Raw genomic sequence first — 20,315 nt, 5'->3', positions numbered from 1 at the left:
TTTCTATTCTGTTCTACCTGATACATTTATCAACCTAAACAAATTTGCTACAGGAATGTTCACAGTCTTTGTCACCACATACATCTGTGAACAAACATTTTCCAAGATCAAAATTGTGAAATCAAAGGTCAAGGCTTACAGAGGAACATTTATATGATATTTTAATACTGTCTGTCACAAACCTGCTTGGACATCAACGCCTTGACTAACAGAAAACAGCCACAAAAATCACTGACTAGATAAGCATGTGTAGCTAAATAAAAGAATTCCACAGTAAAATATTGTTCCAAAATGGATTGCATTAAAGTTAACATTTCTTCATTTAACTTTTGATCTAAATAAGTAGGTCAATAATTTTGTTACATTTTGGTTTAAGATGTGGTCCTCTTTAGGTACTGGGCATGCTAATGTGGCCCACATGTGCTAAAAGGTTGGGGACCCCTGCTCTATACAGAGGGAGATGCCAAAGCTTATGCCCAGGTTCCTAGCTAAGTGTGCTACCAATAGGTGTACTCCATACAGGCAGAATAGTCACGCCGAACCACAGGATCTCCCATCTTTGAAGGAATGAGTTTCATACACCTCTGCTTGAGCCAGCACATCACTGCTTCCAGACATCTGGCTAATGAGTCCAGGGGAGAGTTAGGACAGCCATCTATCCATCAGGAGGAAGAGCTGGGTTTCATTGGCATGTTGATGACATCCCATCCTGAACTGCCATACTAGCTGGGCTAGAGGATGCACGAAGATATTGAACAGGATTGGGGAGAGAACCACTCCCTGTGGCACCCTGTATGGGAGTTGGCTGCGACAGGATTGATTCTCTCTGATAGCTACCCACGGTTTGTGACCCCAGAAAAAGGAGTTTAGCCCCTGTACGGCTGTACCGCATATCCCAGTGTAAGCAAGCTAGCAGCTCACGGTCAACTATGTCAAGCGCTGCCATGCGGGCAAGCAATCTCTGTCCAGCTGCAGTGGAAGTCATACATGAGGGCAACTGCTGCTGTTTCAATCCCATGGCCAGGCCAGAAGCCGAACTGGGTTGGATCCAGGACCGAAGCTTCATTGGTCCACAACAACCCTTTTAACCACTTTCCTAGAAATGCCAGATGCAAGACAGGGTGAGTTGGCGGGTTCTCAGGGATAGTTTCTTTAGTAGTGTCATACCACTGCCTCTGAGAATTCTCTGGTTGAAAAGGAGAGATTGATTAGCTCTCGGAGGGGTTCTCCTATCCTCTTATCTGTTCTTTTGATTAACCATGAAGGGCAGGGGTCTAGGGGGCATGTAATTCGCCTCGTTGCAGTCAGTACCCTGTTCACTTCAGTCAGCAAGAGTTGTCTGAAGCCATCAAGTGTACCTCTCAAAGGCAGCCAAGGAGCCTCTAGTTCTCTTTCTGTATCTAACATTGATGGAAGGTCATGGCAGAGTGTCAAGACTTTCTGTGAAGTAGCTCAACAAATGCCTCACAGCTAATTTCCAATTCATTGCTGTTTTGGTGCCCCCGTTCCAGGATGACCAAACTAACCTGAACAGTTGTGCTTGGCGCAGTTTCGCAAATGTGATGGAAGTCAAGTAAAAATATCATTTTACTGATTTCACCACCATCTCATAGGTCTTCATAAATGGCCTATAAGATGTTCTCCATGCTAAATTGAGAGATTTTCTCCAAACTCCCTGTAGCCGTCTCAGTTCATGTTTTGTATTAGCAAATCAAAACCAAGTAACAATACTTATTAATTAACCTCAGAAAATTGCATTGTTACTGTTTGATTTTTAAAATGGTTCAAAGTTTACAAAAGGAAAGTTTGTGGAACTGCATTTTAAACATTAGCCATACAATCATGTTATGCTTGATAATACTTGCAGACTCAGAAAGAACAGATGAGAGAGCCTGAAGTTTGCTGCACCAAAAAGAGGAGTTAATTTTTTTAAATGTTCTGTTCACTGAATTGAGTCACCCACCCACTCATATATAAACATAGTGTCATGCTGACAGACAAGAAAGAGCCAGAACCTGTATTCCAAAGCTAGTTAGAAAACTGTGAGCCAAAAATACGTTTAATATGCCTGCTTTGCTCTTGAAACTGGATTATCTGTTTAACAAGAAGGACCCTAACTTCCTCCATGGGCAGAGGCAAGTTCTGCATTTGATTATTCAGGAAGAAACAATGATTAAGGGTCACAAAGATAGAGACAGGATGCCCACCCATTATAGTCACACGTAAATCTATGTGGCCCTTTCCCTTAGTATCTTATGGGCCACAGAATCCTGGCTATGTTAGTACTGTTGTTCTTTCAATAAAAACGATTTCTTCAAGAGATATCTGTTTATTGCTGTCAATCAGCTGGATCCTTACAGATTGCTGAAATTCACTACTGCACAGTTCCCAGCACCTCACTGTTTGAATCACCTTGACTGACAATGGAGATGAGGAGCTACCAAATGCTAAGGGAGAGGAGAAGCTAGAGCCAGACCAAAGTCTGGGCAACAAGGCAGGAGCAACAGGAGCCATGACAGCAAAGACTTGTCACCAGCATCCTGACGGTGGGCAAATACTATATATGTCCAGGAATGAAAACATGCACTGACAAGGCTACTCCATGCTCGAGTGAGACAATTTAAGTTGGAGCAAATCGGAGGGGCGCAATCTGGGCAGAACCACAGACTGGGAGGTTGCTGCCCTCAGACATTAAGAGCAGGATCTCAAGGACCTGTCAGGGGATCCAGCAGATGCCTACACTGGGGGAGGAGGCCCCAGACAGCAGTTTAAACAGTAACAGGGGCCGCCATGTCTCCCACCCCACCAAGCAGGGGCCCTGGCAGCTCCCGCAGTCCCAGTACTGGGACTAGGGGTGGCAGCTGTGTCGGAGAAACTATAAACCTGTTTCAATGGTTCAGGTGAGAGGCCATCATACTTCATCAAGCAGGTAGCCTCATTCATGGGAGAACATGAAGCCTCCTTTGAGACTTACAGGTGTCTGGTATACTATGTACCTCAAAGGGGAGGCTGGCGGACTTGTATGACATGGGAGCTCTAGAGTTGTAGTACTTTGACATTTTCATGCATGCTCTGCATGAGCACTTTGAAGACCCCCTGTAATCTAATTGGGTATGTAACCAGCTGTGGAGCCTAAAGCAAGAGGCCTGGTTGGTTACCCACCACACTGTGGAGCTTCATCAGCTGAACAGAACTCCCTGGCAGATGCCTTCTCCTGACTCCCACAACACAACAGTGAGAACCAGTGGTAGACACTGTGTTCTCTTCCCAGCAGCTGGGGTTGGGCACAATTACCTGCAGTCAGACAAAGAGGGTGGGGGACTCATCTTCGCTGGACATGACATTCCTGATTGGCTCCAACCAGATTTGGAAGGGGACTAGGAGTTTGGATGGCTACAAGCTGAATTAACAGATCAGGGTGGGATGTTTTACAAGGGGCAGTGCCTTTATGTCCCGGCCATCACTAGAAATGTGTTTTGCAGTTAGCTAGCTTTAAAACCATCTTTAACTGACACCAACATCATCTCAACTGCAGCTAGTATTTCTTTGAATAGGTCTATTGCCAGATGGATACAGATGTGGGAGTGTTTTTTTTAAAGGGGGGGCTCCTTAGATATCACGATAGTTGCACAGCAGGATAATTTCAGGTTTTTGAAAACCCTGTATTTGGCACAGCAACCCACTATGAGAAGTAACATTGAGAATTATGTGCAGGGTTGTCCCACCTTCATCACTCCCAAGCAAGCAGACAGTAAACCCCAAGGTCCCCTGCAACCCTTGGAGACCCCACCAGCATCCTAGACTGTTATATATATGGATTTAATTACTGATCTGCCCCTTAGTCATGGGAGGACTGTGATATGAGTGGATGAGAATCTTTTATCTAAGCAAACACATTTTGTTCCTTGCACTTGCCTCACCCCAGCCCTGCAGTTGTTCAGCACATCTTCAAGCTCTATGGGTCACCAGTGAAGGTTTTCTCGAACTGGGAATCACAGTGGTTGCCAAGTTTCAGTGGGAATTTTTGAAGCTCCTGGGGGTGGAGCAATAGTTATGTTCAGGAAATCACCTTGAAATCAATGGACAGACCAAAAGGATAAATCAGATCCTGGAGCAAGACCTGCATTGCTATATGAACTTTCAACTTTTTTTGATTGATCAGACTTGCTCTCTTTTGCAGAATTTGTGTATAATAATGCTGTCCATGCTAGCACTGCAATATCCCCTTTGAAGGTGGTCTATAGAGTGTGGGCAAGGCCTAGCCCAACATAGGAGGTATCACCAGATAGTTGGAAGTGGTCGCTGGATGGCTAGAACAGAGTTGCCTGAAACTCAACTCGCCCAAGATAAAGGTCCTGTGGCTGGGCAGAAAGGAGGCTGGACAGGAAGAGCATCTACCTACTCTGGCTAAGATGCAACTTAACATCACTCCCTTGGCCTGAAATTTGGGTGTGATACCTCCCTTTCAACGAAGGCCCAGGTCACAGGTGTAGCCCGCATGGTGTTTTTCCATCCTTGCCAGGCAAGGCTGCTAGCACCCTACCTGCCCAGCTACAGTGATCCATGCAACGGTCACCTCCAGATTAGACTTCTGTAACTTGCTCTATGCAGGCCTACCCTTGTCTTTGACCCGGAAATTACAGCTGGTATAAAACGCAGCTACTACAGTCCTCACTGGTATATCTTGGAGGGCCCATGTCCAGCCTGTGCTAAGGCAGCTGCATTGGTTGCCAGTTGTGGCCCCAACCAGATCCAAGGTTTTGGTATTAACCTTTAAGGCCATCCATGGCTTGGACCCTGCCTATCTAAGGGACTGCTTGTCTCCTTATGCCCCCCACAGGGTTCTTTGCTCTGTGAGTGCTTATCTGCTCATGGTCCCTAGCCCCAGAGAAGTCTCCCTGGCCTCGACCCAGGCCAGGGCTTTTTCAGTCCTGGCCCCGACATGGTGGAATGAGCCTGTAAAACAGATGAATGAATGAATGAATGAATGAATGAATGAATGAATGAATGAATGAATGAATGAATGAATGAATGAATGAATGAAGCCAGCCAGCCAGTCAGCCAGCCAGCCAGCCAGCCAGCCTAGGGGGGACTGTAGGGGGGGTGTTGTTAGATAAAGCCAGGCTGGAGGCTGGAAGTGCCAGTTTCAACAAGGATATTGAAATGTTAGTACTGTTGTTCTTTCAAGTCAAAAGATTTCCTTCAAGAGACATCTGTTTATTGATGGCAATGGGATGGAGCATCACACTAAGTTAGCAGTACCTGTACTGAGGGACATCCCTGCTCCAGCTCTAGCATTACCCAGGACCAGAATAAGATTAGTGAGAATGTCCACTGTGATGCTTACAATTTATAATAGGTGTGAGGTGTGTATGTGTTAAAATGAAAGACATATATTTTGGAATATCAGGTGTTAAAAAATGAAATGGTAAAAAAAAATCAAGCAAAAGGGGGGATTGAATTTCATGCAAATTTAATGAGCATATGTTGCAATGTACTTCATACCATATTCTGAATTATGTAAATAGTGTGCCATTCAGCCTGCAGTTTTGTCTTCAACTAGACAATCTTGCTTGCAGTTTGTCACAAATACATAAACTATATGGAACTACTCACAGTTCAGGGAGGGAAAGCCAGAGAGTGACAATTACAGCTTGAGACAGGAATGATATTTGGCTTTCTAAACAGAACCTTTCAATAACCATTGAAAATCTATTACAGGGTGGCTTCTGTTTAGTGCTCCATACTAGAATTGCCAAAATACAAAGTAGGGAATTAATGTATTTAGATGAAGAGACTTTAACCAATTTCCAAGGCTCCAGCCAACCAGCCACACAGAACACTGGTGTTCTCTTGGGCTAGGAGACTAGAAAAAGGCAACTGGGTGTTAGAAAAGCTAATGCTTAGTGTGAGGTTACGCTAGCAAGAAATGCTAAGCAACAAAAAAGGGTTCTTCGGTTATGTTCAAAGTAAGAAAATGAGTAAGGACCATTTGCAGGGATAAGAAAGTGAAATTGTAACAGGTGATGAAGAGAGGGCTGAACAGCTCAGTTCCTATTTCTCCTCAGTTCTCTCTTGCGAGGGAAATAGTACTCAAGGTGACAGAAACATATGATGAGGGATAGGTGTTGCAGCCTAGGATCACTGCAGGAGTAGTCCATAAACATCTAGTTTCTTTAAATGAAACTAAGTCCTCTGGGCTAAATTAGTGGCATTTGTCAAAAGGGAAGGACGAAAAACAGAGAAAGTACAGAAAGAACACACACATCTGTAAACCGCTTAGCGGGAGCAAAGCGGCTCCTGATTGGCCCCTCCGAGTGTCACTCCGGGAGGTGACAGGGCCATGGGAAGAGCCTTCGCTGCCAGGAAATGAGCAGGGCCACCACATCAAAGACGCGGCGGCCTTGCTCATTTCCCAGCAGCGAAGCCGAGACATCAGAGGGGAGGGTGGGGGAAAGGCTAACATGCGGTGAAAGGAACAGGCCCTGCTCATTCTGGCGCCCGCAAGCCGGGAACTTGAGGGGTGGAGGGGGTGCGGGACAAAGCCACGGTCTCGGAGGGGGGAGGTGGGGCTGGAAAGGCTTCTTCTCGGGGAAAGGAGCAGGCCCGCCACGTCTCAGACAGAAAGCGAAGAGGAACTAAGGGCAGAAAGCGAAGAGGAACTAAAGAGCCTATTGATGCGGGTGACAGAGGAGAGTGCAAAAGTTGGCTTGAAACTCAACATCAAGAAAACAAAGATCATGGCATCCGGTCATCTCAATTCCTGGCAAATAGATGGGGGAGAAATGGAGGTAGTGACAGATTTTATTTTCCTGGGCTCCAAGATCACTGCAGATGGGGACTGCAGCAAAGAAATTAAAAGATGCTTGCTCCTGGGGCGGAAAGTTATGGCAAATCTAGACAGCATCCTAAAAAGCAGAGACATCACCCTGCCAACAAAAGTGCGTTTCGTCAAGGCTATGGTATTCCCAGTTGCAATGTATGGCTGTGAAAGTCGGACCATAAGGAAGGCCGAGCATCAAAGAATTGAGGCTTTTGAACTCTGGTGCTGGAGAAGACTCTTGCGAGTCCCTTGGACTGCAAGGTGAATAAACTGATCAGTCCTAGAGGAGATCAGCCCTGACTGCTCCTTAGAAAGCTAGATCCTGAAGATGAAGTTCAAATACTTTGGCCACCTCATGAGAAGGAAGGACTCCCTGGAGAAGAGCCTAATGCTGGGAGCGATTGAGGGCAAAAGAAGAAGGGGATGACAGAGAATGAGGTGGCTGGATGGAGTCACTGAAGAAGTCGGTGCGAACTTAAATGGACTCCGGGGAATGGTAGAGGACAGGAAGGCCTGGAGGAACATTGTCCATGGGGTCGCGATGGGTCGGACACGACTTCGCACCTAACAACAACAACAACAACAACAACAACAACAACATAACTCCCAAAGCAATTGCAAAAATGTTTGTTATAATGATAGTTGTTGGAAATGTAAAGAAAAATAGGGATTTTTCATATATGGTAGTGAAAAAGTTACTAAATTCTGGGCAAATGTTCATGATGTATCAGATGTTTGAAATTAAGTTTAATTTGAGACCTGAATTTATGTTGTTGTGTATCCCAAAGTAGCCAGAACTTTCTTCTCAAGCCAGAACTTTCTTTTTCTATGCTAACATTGGCTAAGATATGGAAATCCACAGAGACACCCACTATTTCGTTATGGCTGGATAAAGTGGCTGAGTTATCGAAAATGGAAAACTCTCCTCAACAGTCAATAGAAAACCAGTCAATAGAATATCAGAACAATGGCATTTCTACATAGATTACATTCACAAGATATCCTCTACGAAGTTACTCAGACTCTGAGAGTGGGAGGGATGGAGGGATTTGTCACTATCTGTAATCGCTTACTATTCTTTTTGTAATTTTTAAAATAAATGAAAACATAATTAAAAAAGAAAAAAATAACTGCAGGTGACATCTTTAAGATCTCGAGGTCCTGCTCATCATTTCCTCTTAGAAAAGTAAATGCTGAAAAACTGTTAAAGGACATAGGGCCATTTTTCATAATGCTTCAAGATTCCATAATGTAGTCCTCACCTGTGTATATTATTAGTTTCTAATGTTTCCTACAAAGGAAAAAAAGATCAAGACTTATTTGTTCAAATAAATATTTAATTGAATGAAAAATACTTTTTGAAAAATACTGCTGTAGATGTTATTAGAATTCTTATTCCCTGGTTTACCTTGTCTACTATGTATTTTATTTCTTCATTAACATTTTGTGTTGTCTTAGTCATCAGGTTTCTGCAGGCTTAGGATTTAAGTAGAAGCATAAGCAACTTCTGCTTACTGGTAGCATCAGATTGTATCCATCAAGGTTAATGAAGCATAACACTAGGGTCAATTCTGCACCATCGGCACCGCTCCAGGCCACCACTAGTGCATTGTGGCAGAGTAATATGTTCCACCACTTCCTGTGTCCCTCCGGAGGACCTTTTACTGCAATGGACCCTGTCTCCACTGGATTTCTGCATCCTGACAGCCACAGTCAGGGTGGAAAGTTACCGCCTTGGGGGGGGGGGGCAGGGGTGTTATTTGCAGGAAGATGGGATTCTATTACTATGAAATCACACCTTCCTGCAAATCTTTTTAAAAATGCCTATTCGGCCCTGCAGCGCAGCAAAACACCACGGAGCCGACTGGGGTATTTTTTGTCACACCGTAGTCCACACAGGCCTGCACCGGACTAAGCCCTATTGGCCCTCAAAGTGGCTAAGGGAATGCAGAAAATATTCATGTTCCCTTAAAGCAGAGTAACAGGAGCCTAAAGAGCGCCAGGCCCAGGAGACGACTGGCCCGGTGTGGAAGCAGGGATTAGCCCGCTGCCATATGAACCCTCTCCCAGCCTTTTCCCCTTGTGTGGAATCTGCCTAGGACAACATTCAGCCAATATAGTGAACACCAATGGAAGATAGCAAAAAGTAATGCTAGCTTTCCACAGCAGGTCAATCAGGAACATAGGCTACACAGTCTCTTCTTAAGGCTGACACAGGAAATAGTTCATCCTGATCATTGTTTTGAGTATCTTAAAAATTAAAAAGCACCAGAAGATGATGCCTTAACAACTTAACATAGAACACTGAGACAATTATGCCCATACTTATACTAACAGGAAGGGAATACATTAGAGGTTTAATTTCATAGGAATCTAGTTATTCCATCATGAAAAGCTAGTTGGATTCTTGAGGAAGCATATAGCAATATTTGGATACCTAACACTGATTCATAGAATTTAATAACAAGACAGCCTAGGCATATATTACTAGCATTCAATGGCAGCCATTCTTGCTAAACAGAGTTTTCAAAAAATACAACATAGTAATAATCCTCACTTTTACAGCAGAACTGTTTCTGAGATAAATTCCTCCTTATACACCAGCAACTCAGTAATCCTCTGCCATTTCCTCCCAATAAAAATTTAATTTGAGTCTTGCAATGAAATGACTGTTTTATTTAACTGCACTGACCTGCAAATGAAACTACAGGTTGAAGATTTTGCCTCTCATGTTGCGGAAAAATCTATAGCACTACACAAGAATACAAGAAAGTCTTGAATTTAATCAAAAGAACTACCTAAAGCAGCAGAAAGCTGACAAATCTCTAAACCTCTCAGGGAGTGGTATAAATAAAACAGTAAGGCTAAGAGGGGAGGTCTGAGTCCAGGATAGGAAACAGGAGCCAACGGTTGACCCCTTAGCCCCGGACTGACAAGAATTCCAGCCAGTCGGGTGAGGGGCCAAATGAAAGGCGCAAAGCGCCTTCCGATTGGGCCCTCACCAGGACAGACCAGAGTTCCATCTAGTCGGGGGGGCACAAAGCGCCTCCCGACCCACCCATCCAGCCCAGCAAGGGGCAATCTGGAGACTTCGCTGCCAGTCTGCTCCTGACCACCACCAGGAGAGGAGGTCAATAGAGCTGCCAAGGGGGATGAGAACAGAGGCTTAGACAGGATGTGTGAGCCCTTTTCACCCCAAGACTGTCCTAACTGTTATGTCCAACTGTAAATTGCTTCAATTTCTTCTTCTGCCAAACGGCTGACAGGAAGGCCACAGAAAAGCCCCTTCTCACTTAGAATACTGCTCTGGCCGGGGGTTAGACACAGCCAACCCATGTGTATTTCTTCTTTTCAACTCTCTGCAGATTTGAGGCCACAGCACACGAAACTGGATGCTGTTGCGGAGGTTCTTTTGTCTCCTGTTTCATCTGCACACCAACCCTGTGCAGTAGGCCTAAAGTCTTTCAGTTCAACAACAACTTGTGTAGGAGGCCTTACATTTTTCTTCTCTACCACAACCCTGTCCAAAGTAGCCCTTTCTGCCTGGGGGGGGCTGACCTTTGTACTACGAAGATGAGCTGTAATTCCAGGAGCTCTCCAGGCCCCACCTGGAGGTTGGCTACCCCTGGGTTGGAAATATTCCTCGAGTTTTGGAGGTGGGACTTCAAAATCATACAATGCCTCAGAGTCCAACCTTCGAGGAGGCCGCGGGTGCGCTTCTGGGTCCAGCCCCAAAAGCACACCTAGCGCCCGTATTTACAAGTACAATAGGCTTGGTCCTTAGTTACATAATAAGAGGCTTGATAATATCAGGCATAAGAAGGTAGTTCAGCAGTGGAATAGGCTGCCTACGGAGGTGGTGAGCTCCCCCTCACTGGCAGTCTTCAAGCAAAGGTTGGATACACACTTTTCTTGGATGCTTTGGGCTGCTTTGGGCTGATCCTGCGTTGAGCAGGGGGTTGGACTAGATGGCCTGTATGGCCCCTTCCAACTCTATGATTCTGTGATTCTGTTGTGTTCCAAACAATACAGGATAGAGCCACTTTTTGAAACAAAAGGAATGCTGATTGTGTTTAAGACTTTATCTAACTTCTGATATTTGACTTTTCTTTTAATCTCTATTTACCTAGACAAATACTTCAGCAGATGAATCTTATAACTTAAATCTGATAAGAAAACCTGTGATAGATCATTCTTGTACTACCTTATTTAACTGGCTTATCCTTCTAACAGAGGCCATTTGTCAATAAATAATACTTGTCACACATGCATGATAAAGCATTTCTACATTCCCTTCCCTATTCTGGCTGGCTCAATGACTAGGCATTAGTTTTCTCTTAGCTGTTTCTAAAGTTATCTTCTTTCCTGAACTAAATGGGGGGAGGGGGGAAGGTGAACAAAAGCAAAAGTAAGTTTATTAGTATTCACAGCAATGTCTAGGAAATTCAATCATTCCCCTATTGTTTTATTGCAGATAGCCTAACGACTTCACTTTATTACTGCAGAAAAACTCAAAAGCTATCTGAGCACAGTAAAGTGGTACGTGTTTGGCTTTGAAATGTTTCAAAGGTTTACTACCATGAACCAGGTACCTTGCACACAATACATCTGAGCTTAGTAATTGTGCAAACTATACAAGATAGCGTGAGGTCTGCCTAAACACAGAGTACCTGCTGCTAGAAACCTCCTCTCTCATCCCCTTCCCCCAATTCCATGGGTTCTGTTATTAAACAACAGAGAGACTCATTTGTTTTCGTTGTACCCTGAGGTTTTACTATACGTTAGGTTTCACATGCTGTGTTAAAGGCTCGTGTCAGCCAGCCAATCGGCTGTTTTCCAGAGGATTCATTATTCTCGTTACTGCTGAAAACAGAAGGGCTCTGGAATGGAAAATAGCCTGGATACTCGAAACTGCATGATTCATCAATAAGTGTAATAATATGCTATCATTGCAATTTTACTCTTAAAATCCACCATGGTCTTTCATGCTTATACGGATGTTACCACTAAGGAAATCAATGGTCTTATAAAAGATGTTTATAGGTGTCTAATTTTCCAGCTGCATAATCCCATGCATACTTGCAGATACTCCTTGTTCTGCTTCTTGTATACAGAAATAACATAAGTCGAAGGAGAGCTGAAGGTAACTTTTTTTCCCTTCTTATACTTTCTTTTTTTTTTTTTTTTTTTTTTTTTTAGATATACAAAAGAAAAGTTATTATTAATCAACTTACTTGAGAGATCGTAGACCTCACATTAACTGCTTGATACAATCTGAGAGCTATCCTAGCAGATATTTCTAGGTTTGAGTTAGATGCTTAACATTAAACATTTCTTATAGCACAGTATTAGTTTTGGCCCTGTATCAATACCCTGATAAAGGGAGAGGAAAGTAGGGCTTTGCCTTAAAGATGTACAAAGAAAAAAAATTACAAAAGGATTTCATAATTTCTCCTTATCCTTAATACAGATACATCTACAAACCATTTATACTTGGCCCATTCTAAGAGCCATCCTGACAGGTATAAGTTGAGAGCTTTGCATTTTCTACAGATCAATATGAGCTTTGGCCCTATAACAATACACCAATAAAAAAAATAATAAGAGGGGAAAGCCCCATTTTATATTTCCAACGCTAACGATTATATTACCTATATGCCTACTAAGAAAAAGAAACAAGAGAGAAAAAAGGCACTGCTTCCCCTTTTTCATAAAAATAGCAATATAGGATACAGTATATGTTGTTAATACAGAGAATAATAAGATTTCCAGGTTTAGATTAAATGCTTAACATTAAACATAGAACAATATAAGCTTTCAGTCTTCTATAGCTTCTCCTTATCCTTGGTTCTAATACATCTACAAAACAATTTTTGCTTGACCCATTCTAAGAACCATCCTCAGTGTAGGCTTTAGTCCTAGGACAATTCACTAATAGAAGAAAGAAAAAATAAGGGGGGAGAACCCCATTTTACATTTTCAGCACTAATGATTATATTACCTATATGCCTATAAAAGAAAAGAGACAAAAAAAAAAAACAAGAGCGAAAGAGACACTGCTTCCCCTTTTTCATAAAAATGGAAATATAGAATACGGTATAACATTAAACATAAAACAATATGAGCTTTCGGTCTTCTTAAGGGGGTCTCATCTCGAGGCTTGCTACATCTTGTCGTTCCCGTAAAATTATATTCTGTCCCATTGGCCTTTGGCGTAGAAAGTGCAGTTGTACTCTTTCCCGCAAAATATGCATCGATAAATCTTGAGGCCGTTGCACCTCCTGGACTCCAGTATCAATACAATTTTTTCCCCAGATAGATCCTTTAAATCGGTTACTTTCACTGCAGATCCATATTTCTTTTGATTGATTTTTGTACACTCTTGCTTTGAGATGGCTGTATGTCTTTTTAAAAAGGGTGTCCTTATCTGGGCTGCAGAACTCCGGCATCCCATTTTCCGTCTCCAGAATTTCAGATTTCTCTTCTACTGTTGGTTTTCCACCTTGTTTAGAGCTGTCATCAGCCACTGTTATTGATCCATTATTCCTGTTAAAGACGTCTTCCTTGGCATCTTGGATCTCCTTGAAGATATGAATTTCAGATTTCTCTTCTGCTGTTGGTTTTCCACCTTGTTTAAAGCTGTCATCAGTCACTGTTATTGATCCATCATTCCTATTGAAGACTTCTTCCTTGCCATCTTGGATCTCCTTGGAGATATTTTTGATCAATCCATCTAAGAATACTTTGTAATCTTGGGTTTGTATCTCTATTAGATGAGCCAATCTTTTTAACATAGACATGATTTTGACTTTAAAAAAACCCGGCCCCAAACAATTTTACAAGTGGCCAGTAGAGGTCCTCTGTTTTATCCTCTAATGTTCCGGCACAGGCATGTGACGTATTGAAGCCGGTTAAGGCAGGGATTCTCGTACTGGCACAAAGTTCTCGTGAGATTTTCACATTCACTGCTCTTATCTCTATCTCCGAAAACCAAAACAATTACAATAAGAGCTTTTGCCAATTAATTCGAGTTGATTTGAATCCTTCTTCTGCTTAGTTAGGAGAATTAGCCTGCCTCTTAACGAGGTGGCTTCAGGCAGAGCAGAGTAAGAGGAGGGGGGAAACAAAGGGCTTTGATGCAGGAAGAGAGACGGAGAAAAAAAAAGCGAGAGATACTTGCAGTAAATGATGTTTTGGAACTCAGCCGAAGTCCTCCCCTCAGTTCAAAGCGTTCATTTGTGGTAAATCATCATGTAGGGTTGAAGCAGATACTTTAAGATTAAAGAAAGAAAAGAAAGTCCGAGGTAGAAAATGGCAGTCGTCCTCTGGACCTGGAACGCTGACAGCCTATAATCCAGGGAGATATACTCCCTAAAGGATTGGAGACGGCCCCAAGAACTTCCTGGGTAGAAAGGTGAGGTGAGGTTTGCGTACCCCTCCTCTTTTCTGCCAATTGCTTGCACAATTGACCCCTGTCAGGCTTCAGAGATAGCAGAGCAGATGCCCTGCCACCCTCTCAGGACGACATCTTTAGCCACACCCCCCCTTCTTATACTTTCCATTATCTTTTCAAACAGAAAAGGGCAATGGCATTCAATGTTTTCAATGCATTTTAAAACTTTAAAAACCTAATGTTATGATCTCACCAGAAACTTCTGTCTTAACCTTTGAATGCACATATTCACAACATATGACACCTTGTACTTCACCAGATAGAATTTTTTAACTCTTCAAGCAATATTCCAAAGCAAGTACTATGCCCCCCTTATTGTCTTTTCTTTCTGGGGCAAAGAAGAGGTCAACAGTGAATACTGGAACTAAAAATTATTTAAGTAATAACCAAACAAAATTTTAAAAAACTAAATATTAAAAAAATAGAGAGCAACTAAAGAAAAGAACGCTAAGCAAACAGAAAAGCAAGGCAAAACTTTTTGATGGTTGCAAAATGTACTTCTATCAGCACTTGGAGAAACATTGCTCACTGATTTCAGAGTGAGAGCAATGCAATTCCTGTTAGCATTTTACAAGGACTCGGTTACTTCTGTGGCATCATATAGCCACACCTGATCAGCTATTTGTCACCATGATATACTCACTATGCAATCCTCAACTGATTGCAACCACAACACCTAGGGAAAACACAGCCAAGCTTTTAAAAGTGGTATTTGTTGGGCAAAGCCCAACAAGGAAACAGATAAGCAGCAAATAACACAGGGGGAAATTTTTACATCATGTTTTGGCCCCTCTAAATAGGTGAACATTCTATGCAGCCCAAAAGTGTGCCTACACTCAGAAACTCCCATCGGAAATAAATATTATACACCTAGCCTATTGGTTTTATTCCAAAATTTTGTCCATGGCCATGGTGCTAAATTTGCCACGGCTCCTTTAGATTTTGAATTTTATTTTTTTTTAAACCCAATACTGTCTCATACACTTTGGTCAAAATATCCCTACAGCCACTTTTGTTAAATATCAATATCTTCTGCATTTTTCTCAGTTTGATCAAAGATTTATTTTATTTTGATTTATTGTTCAAAGAAGAGGGAAACTACGCACTTTGCTCTCAGCTCAATTTAAATGTATTTGCTTTGGCAATTTCTTATTGTATTGATTTTATAAATTATACAGGAACAAATAAATTAATGAGGAAATATTCAGATGTCTATATAGCCAAGTAGATACTGAAGCCAAATGACTAGAAATAAGTTACCTAAACATATGCTAAATCCAGGGCAAGCTAGTTCTCATCAAAGCCTTCCTATCTTGGAGAACAAAAGAATATTTAAAAGATTTTCAAAATTCTAGAAAATTCCCTCTGCTGGTCAAAATTTCAGACAGAAGAGATTGCGACCTGTGTTTGCATATATGCAACAATAAGATAGCTAGCTAGTTCTGCATAGGAATCTATTTAAATGCCGGAAAACCCAATTAAACATACTCATCAGTAGATGATAAAAGGGGGGAAACAGCCCCAAAACAACCTTGTATGTCCTGTAAAAAAGCATACAAACCACCCAGCAAGGTCTGATCCAGAAATCAAGTCAAGTGTAACTGATAAAATGCCTTTACCCAAAATTAGACACAAGTGGTTTATAGTGACATCATGTAACACTGAACAGAGAAAGTAAGAAGTTAGAAAAGTGGGTTTTGCTCCAAACACTCATAAGCTTTTCGCCTGGACATTCATTCTGTTGAATGAGTGACAGAATCATCAAAGTAATTAAAGAAATGGAGCATTTTCTGTCACAAAAATGCAGTTACTGGATCCCGACGACTATTTATGACTTAAAGTATTCGAAGAATTAGTCATTACAAAACTGATATATTTCTGAGGCTCAGATTCAGCTCTGATGTTTGCAAAATATTTCAGCAAAAGATGGAACCAAGTGAATCTCTTTCCACAACAGAAACCATTTGTGTGATACAAACACAAGATATAACAATTTTAACCATGCAAGCAAATTTCCTTTTTTGGACTTAGCATCTCTAGCATGAGTTTTTCTAGCTTTGATCTTTTCCGCACCAGTGGCACCGCGCTGGGCTGCAGTTGGGTGTTTTGGCTGGGGCAGGCTGCCCCACTTCTTCCGGGGTCTGTATGGGGTATAATTTTCCCCGCTGGACCCAGTCCACCCCAGATTTGTCCCTCCAAATGAGGCAGCTGGGGGGGACACGAGGTTCTGCTGTGCGGCTCCGCCACTGGGGGCATTCCTTTGCTATGCAGCACTGAGCAGTGCTGTGGAGCCACCTTCAGCATTTTTTGTCCCTTCTGGGACACTGTAGGTCAACCAAAGAAAGGAGGAGTCAGGCCAGGAAAGCCTGACTCTTCCCTGCCAGATGGCCCTGGCCCAACATAGGCCCTGATGGCACCTGTGGCAAGGAAGTGAATGCAAAAGAATCCCCCTTCCCTTGCCATGGGGCAAGAGAGGGCATGAGTCAGGCTGGCTCCGGGCTGGTGCCAACATCATCTGGAAGGAGGCATTAGCCGCACAACTGGATGAGTGCCAGGCCCAGAATGAATCACCCATGCAGAAAGGTATCAGAATGACTGTAACATCACAAATCTAACAGTTAAAGCAGCTTTAAGAAACAGCCATGAACTACTTAAAACTACATGAATGAATCACTAACTGATGTATTGAAAATGTGTTATAATGGAAGAAAATACAGATGCCAACATAAAAGAACTAACTTTAAAGGCAGTAATGGTGCATATTAAAGAATCTTAATCAAAACCAAAATGCTTTTGAACATTATTCATACAAATGGGCAACTATAGATAATACAAATTCATAAAGTACTTTCTATGCTTTAAGATGAAATCAAGTTCTTGTAATAGAAGCAGAAGTACAACTGGCAGAAGAGAGCCTCTGATGAATACCCGCATATATGTGTGTGTGTATATACTTACTCTTGGTTGCCAGTTTTCATACTGTTTCTGCAAATTTGCACCAATGGTTTCCAGAGCTTTCTGCGGCCCCATTGACAAAGGATCTAAGACACATAAAAGAGTCATAAGTAATTTTTACCAGCACCTTAACAGTATTTAAATTATTCTATTACAGTTGGTTGGTAAACATGCTAAAATTCAAAAACTATGACCCCTGTGATCATAATGCAGTCCAGGGAATGAAAATTAGTGAAATAGGCAGCCCATATGTTTTCTATACAAAATGCATGCAAGGCAGAATAGATGGCTATAATGAGTTTTATTTTTTATTTTTTAAGTTATTATTAGATTTATTCACCGCCACTTCTAAAACCAGACCAGCTCATGGCAGTTTACAACCCTTTGGGTTGCCTTTATCTTTTTCTTGGCTGAGCTGTACCTTTTCTTTCTTCCTTGTTTCAGTCCCTTCCACCTCCAGTTGTTTAAATGTATATGACTACTAGCCAGAAAGCCCGTTGCGGCCTGGAATGCAACGGGTGGTAGAAGTGGGCCCCTCGATGCGGCCACAGCCGGCCAACTTTTGGGGTAGCGCACGCAGCAGCAGGGCCGGTAGTCCCAGAGGATAAGGGATCCAAGGGCATCTGGGATACCCCCCCCCCGTGCCTGGCAGGAGCCTCCATGGCAGATGGGATGCCCCCCCATCCCTGGCCGGAAACAGCAGACATGAGTGAATCAATAACTGATTCATGTTGGGGCATGGGCTCACGTGGGCCAAGCAGTGGCCGGGTCAGCACGCCGCAGGTCAGCCCTCCTTGGTGGGCTGCAGGCGTGAGCAGGGTGAGCAGCTTGCAGCAGGACCGCTCTCCTTGGCAGCCAGGCTGTATCTGCTGGCGAGCCTGCTGGAGCACTGTGCAGCCGCCTAGTGGGGGCGGGCGCTCTAGGTGCCGGCTCAATGAGGGAGCATCCTGATTGGCCTGTGAAGTGTCTCCAACCAGACACACTCTACCCACCATGGCTCTGCACAAATATCTATAAGAGCTATAAGTGTTAAGGATATGCTGAACCAGCCTAAAGAACTGTGGGACTGACTAAAATCTTTTGTCTGTGTCTGATAATGGCACACAAAACAAACAGCTTTATATCCTTTTTGAGTGGAAATGATCAGGTAGATATAAGTTCTAGAATTTAGAGGGTGATAGGCAACAGGAATGAAATAATTTTGTATAAATACTAGCAAGGAAGCCCATTGCAAGCAGGAATATAATGGGTGCTAGGACCCAGGAGACACCGGGATGTGCAGATCTCTCTCTGTGTCTCCCTCTCACTGCATGTCTTGGTGTGCCTCGCAGCAGGAGGCATAGCAGGTAATTAGGGGTGGTTTGTAGGAGGGAAGGAGGGCTGGTGTGCAGTTTGGGGCAGCTCTCTCTGTCTGTTTCTCTCTTCCTCTTGTCGCAACATGGATAGCTCTCTCTGTATCTCTGTTAGCAACTTGGGGCAGCTCTGTGTGTGTGTTTCTCTGCCTCCCTTGCAGCAGGAGCGATAGGAGGGAATGAGGGCTCGTGTTTGGTCTAGAAGGGCTCTGTGTGTCTCTCTGTCTCTGGCGTGTCTGAGAGGAATGTGGCTAGCGTTCAGGAGGGAGGGCAGGAGCTGTAGCATTGCTGACTGCACCTTGATTGGCCTTATTCCAACTCAGACAGCTGGACACATTCCACCCCCCAGGCTGTTTCACAAATGTATAGAGGAACAATGGATAAGGATAAATAATAATGATAAATAATAAACAATAGGTAGTATGCAAACAAACAACTGTTTTGTTATACAGACAGGGGAGACATTACTTCACAGTATCTGCTTATATAAAGAAGCATAAAACATCTTTGCCTCCAAGCTACTTCATCTGGCAAAAGCAGATTGTTCACACAAGTTCCAATATCACTTCTTAGCCACTTGATTAGAATCCCACACACACACACACACACACACACCGCTTTACTAAGAGCTATTTCCCTCAGACTTGATAGATATTACCTTACCCTCTTACTAGGAGCTATTTCCTTCAAGACAGAGCTATTCGTTCCACTTTCCTAATTCACGATCCTTTTTGATCATTTTACTCTGATTAACTCTCCTTAACATCAACTGTCATTCTTAACTGACACTCCTAACTGACATTCTCAACTGTTAACTTCCATTTGAATCCCCTGTCACTCAAAGTTCTCTGACTGGGTTAAAACATTAACCAATTACTCTCAGTCAACTTGGAACTATCTATCACAATGGCCTTTTCATTGTTTCCTGTTTTTATTTACCTACTATTCCTAATGGAACTTCCAAGACAGCTCACAAACAAAATCAAAATATTAATTCAAATATATCATATATAAAATTACTGAAGGCGTACCTGGACTTTTTTTATTGTGCAATAATAAGTCATTTCTAAGCTACCATACAGAATTGAATTTCTCCAGCCTTCAGCTGGAAATCCAGTTGCAGATAAACTTTATGCTACTGCTTAACCTGTAGATGGTTATTTCTGGGAAAATGCATGAAACTGCATTGAAATGCATTCCCAGAAACGCTCTGAAGTCAGAAATTTATGACTGCCCAAGCTAAACTATTGTAAATAAAGAACAACCTCACCCCTTTAAATGCCATTATGAAATTAATATACCATTTTCAAATGGGAGACCAACTCTAAACAGTAAATCAAAGAAAGCAAATAAATCAATATATCTTATTCTCAACATGATCAAATCTATGAATACTTAGTCATGAAAAGACAAGAACCTTTGGAAAAACATCCTCAGTTTGTGAATAATCTGAAATCTTTCTTTTAAATTGGGGTTTTCTTTTTAAAAAATAACAGAAGGAGAACATGAAGCTATAAGTAATAAATGCCCTCAGTGACCATTGCTAGGCAAGCGCAATAGTATTTCTGCAAAGTCAGGGGAGGTGATGATGCCCTTTCCAGACCTATTTTGGCAAGTGAGAGAGGATTCATTAGGGCCAGGCCTGGCAACAGCCACCAGGCAATTTAATACTATGCAATTTGTATGACACATCCAGGATTGGTTGTTTGCTATTGTTCAACAAAATCCACCC

General features: G+C 42.5%; 1 protein-coding gene across 5 annotated transcripts in view; it reads right to left on the bottom strand.

The window, feature by feature from the left end:
- The window catches only part of RPTOR (regulatory associated protein of MTOR complex 1), a 520,373-nt gene that overhangs the window by 419,805 nt on the left and 80,253 nt on the right, over positions 1-20,315 (bottom strand). For all 5 annotated transcript variants that reach the window (XM_077328221.1, XM_077328217.1, XM_077328219.1 and 2 more), the window contains exon 3: positions 17,235-17,317. In XM_077328221.1, the coding sequence (XP_077184336.1) occupies positions 17,235-17,317 (83 nt within the window). The remainder of the gene's footprint in view (positions 1-17,234; positions 17,318-20,315) is intronic.

The sequence above is a fragment of the Paroedura picta genome, chromosome 3 (genome assembly GCF_049243985.1).
Source record: "Paroedura picta isolate Pp20150507F chromosome 3, Ppicta_v3.0, whole genome shotgun sequence".
NCBI lineage: Eukaryota > Metazoa > Chordata > Lepidosauria > Squamata > Gekkonidae > Paroedura > Paroedura picta.
Note: the sequence above shows the minus strand (reverse complement) of the source record. Positions and strands in the feature narration are given on the sequence as shown.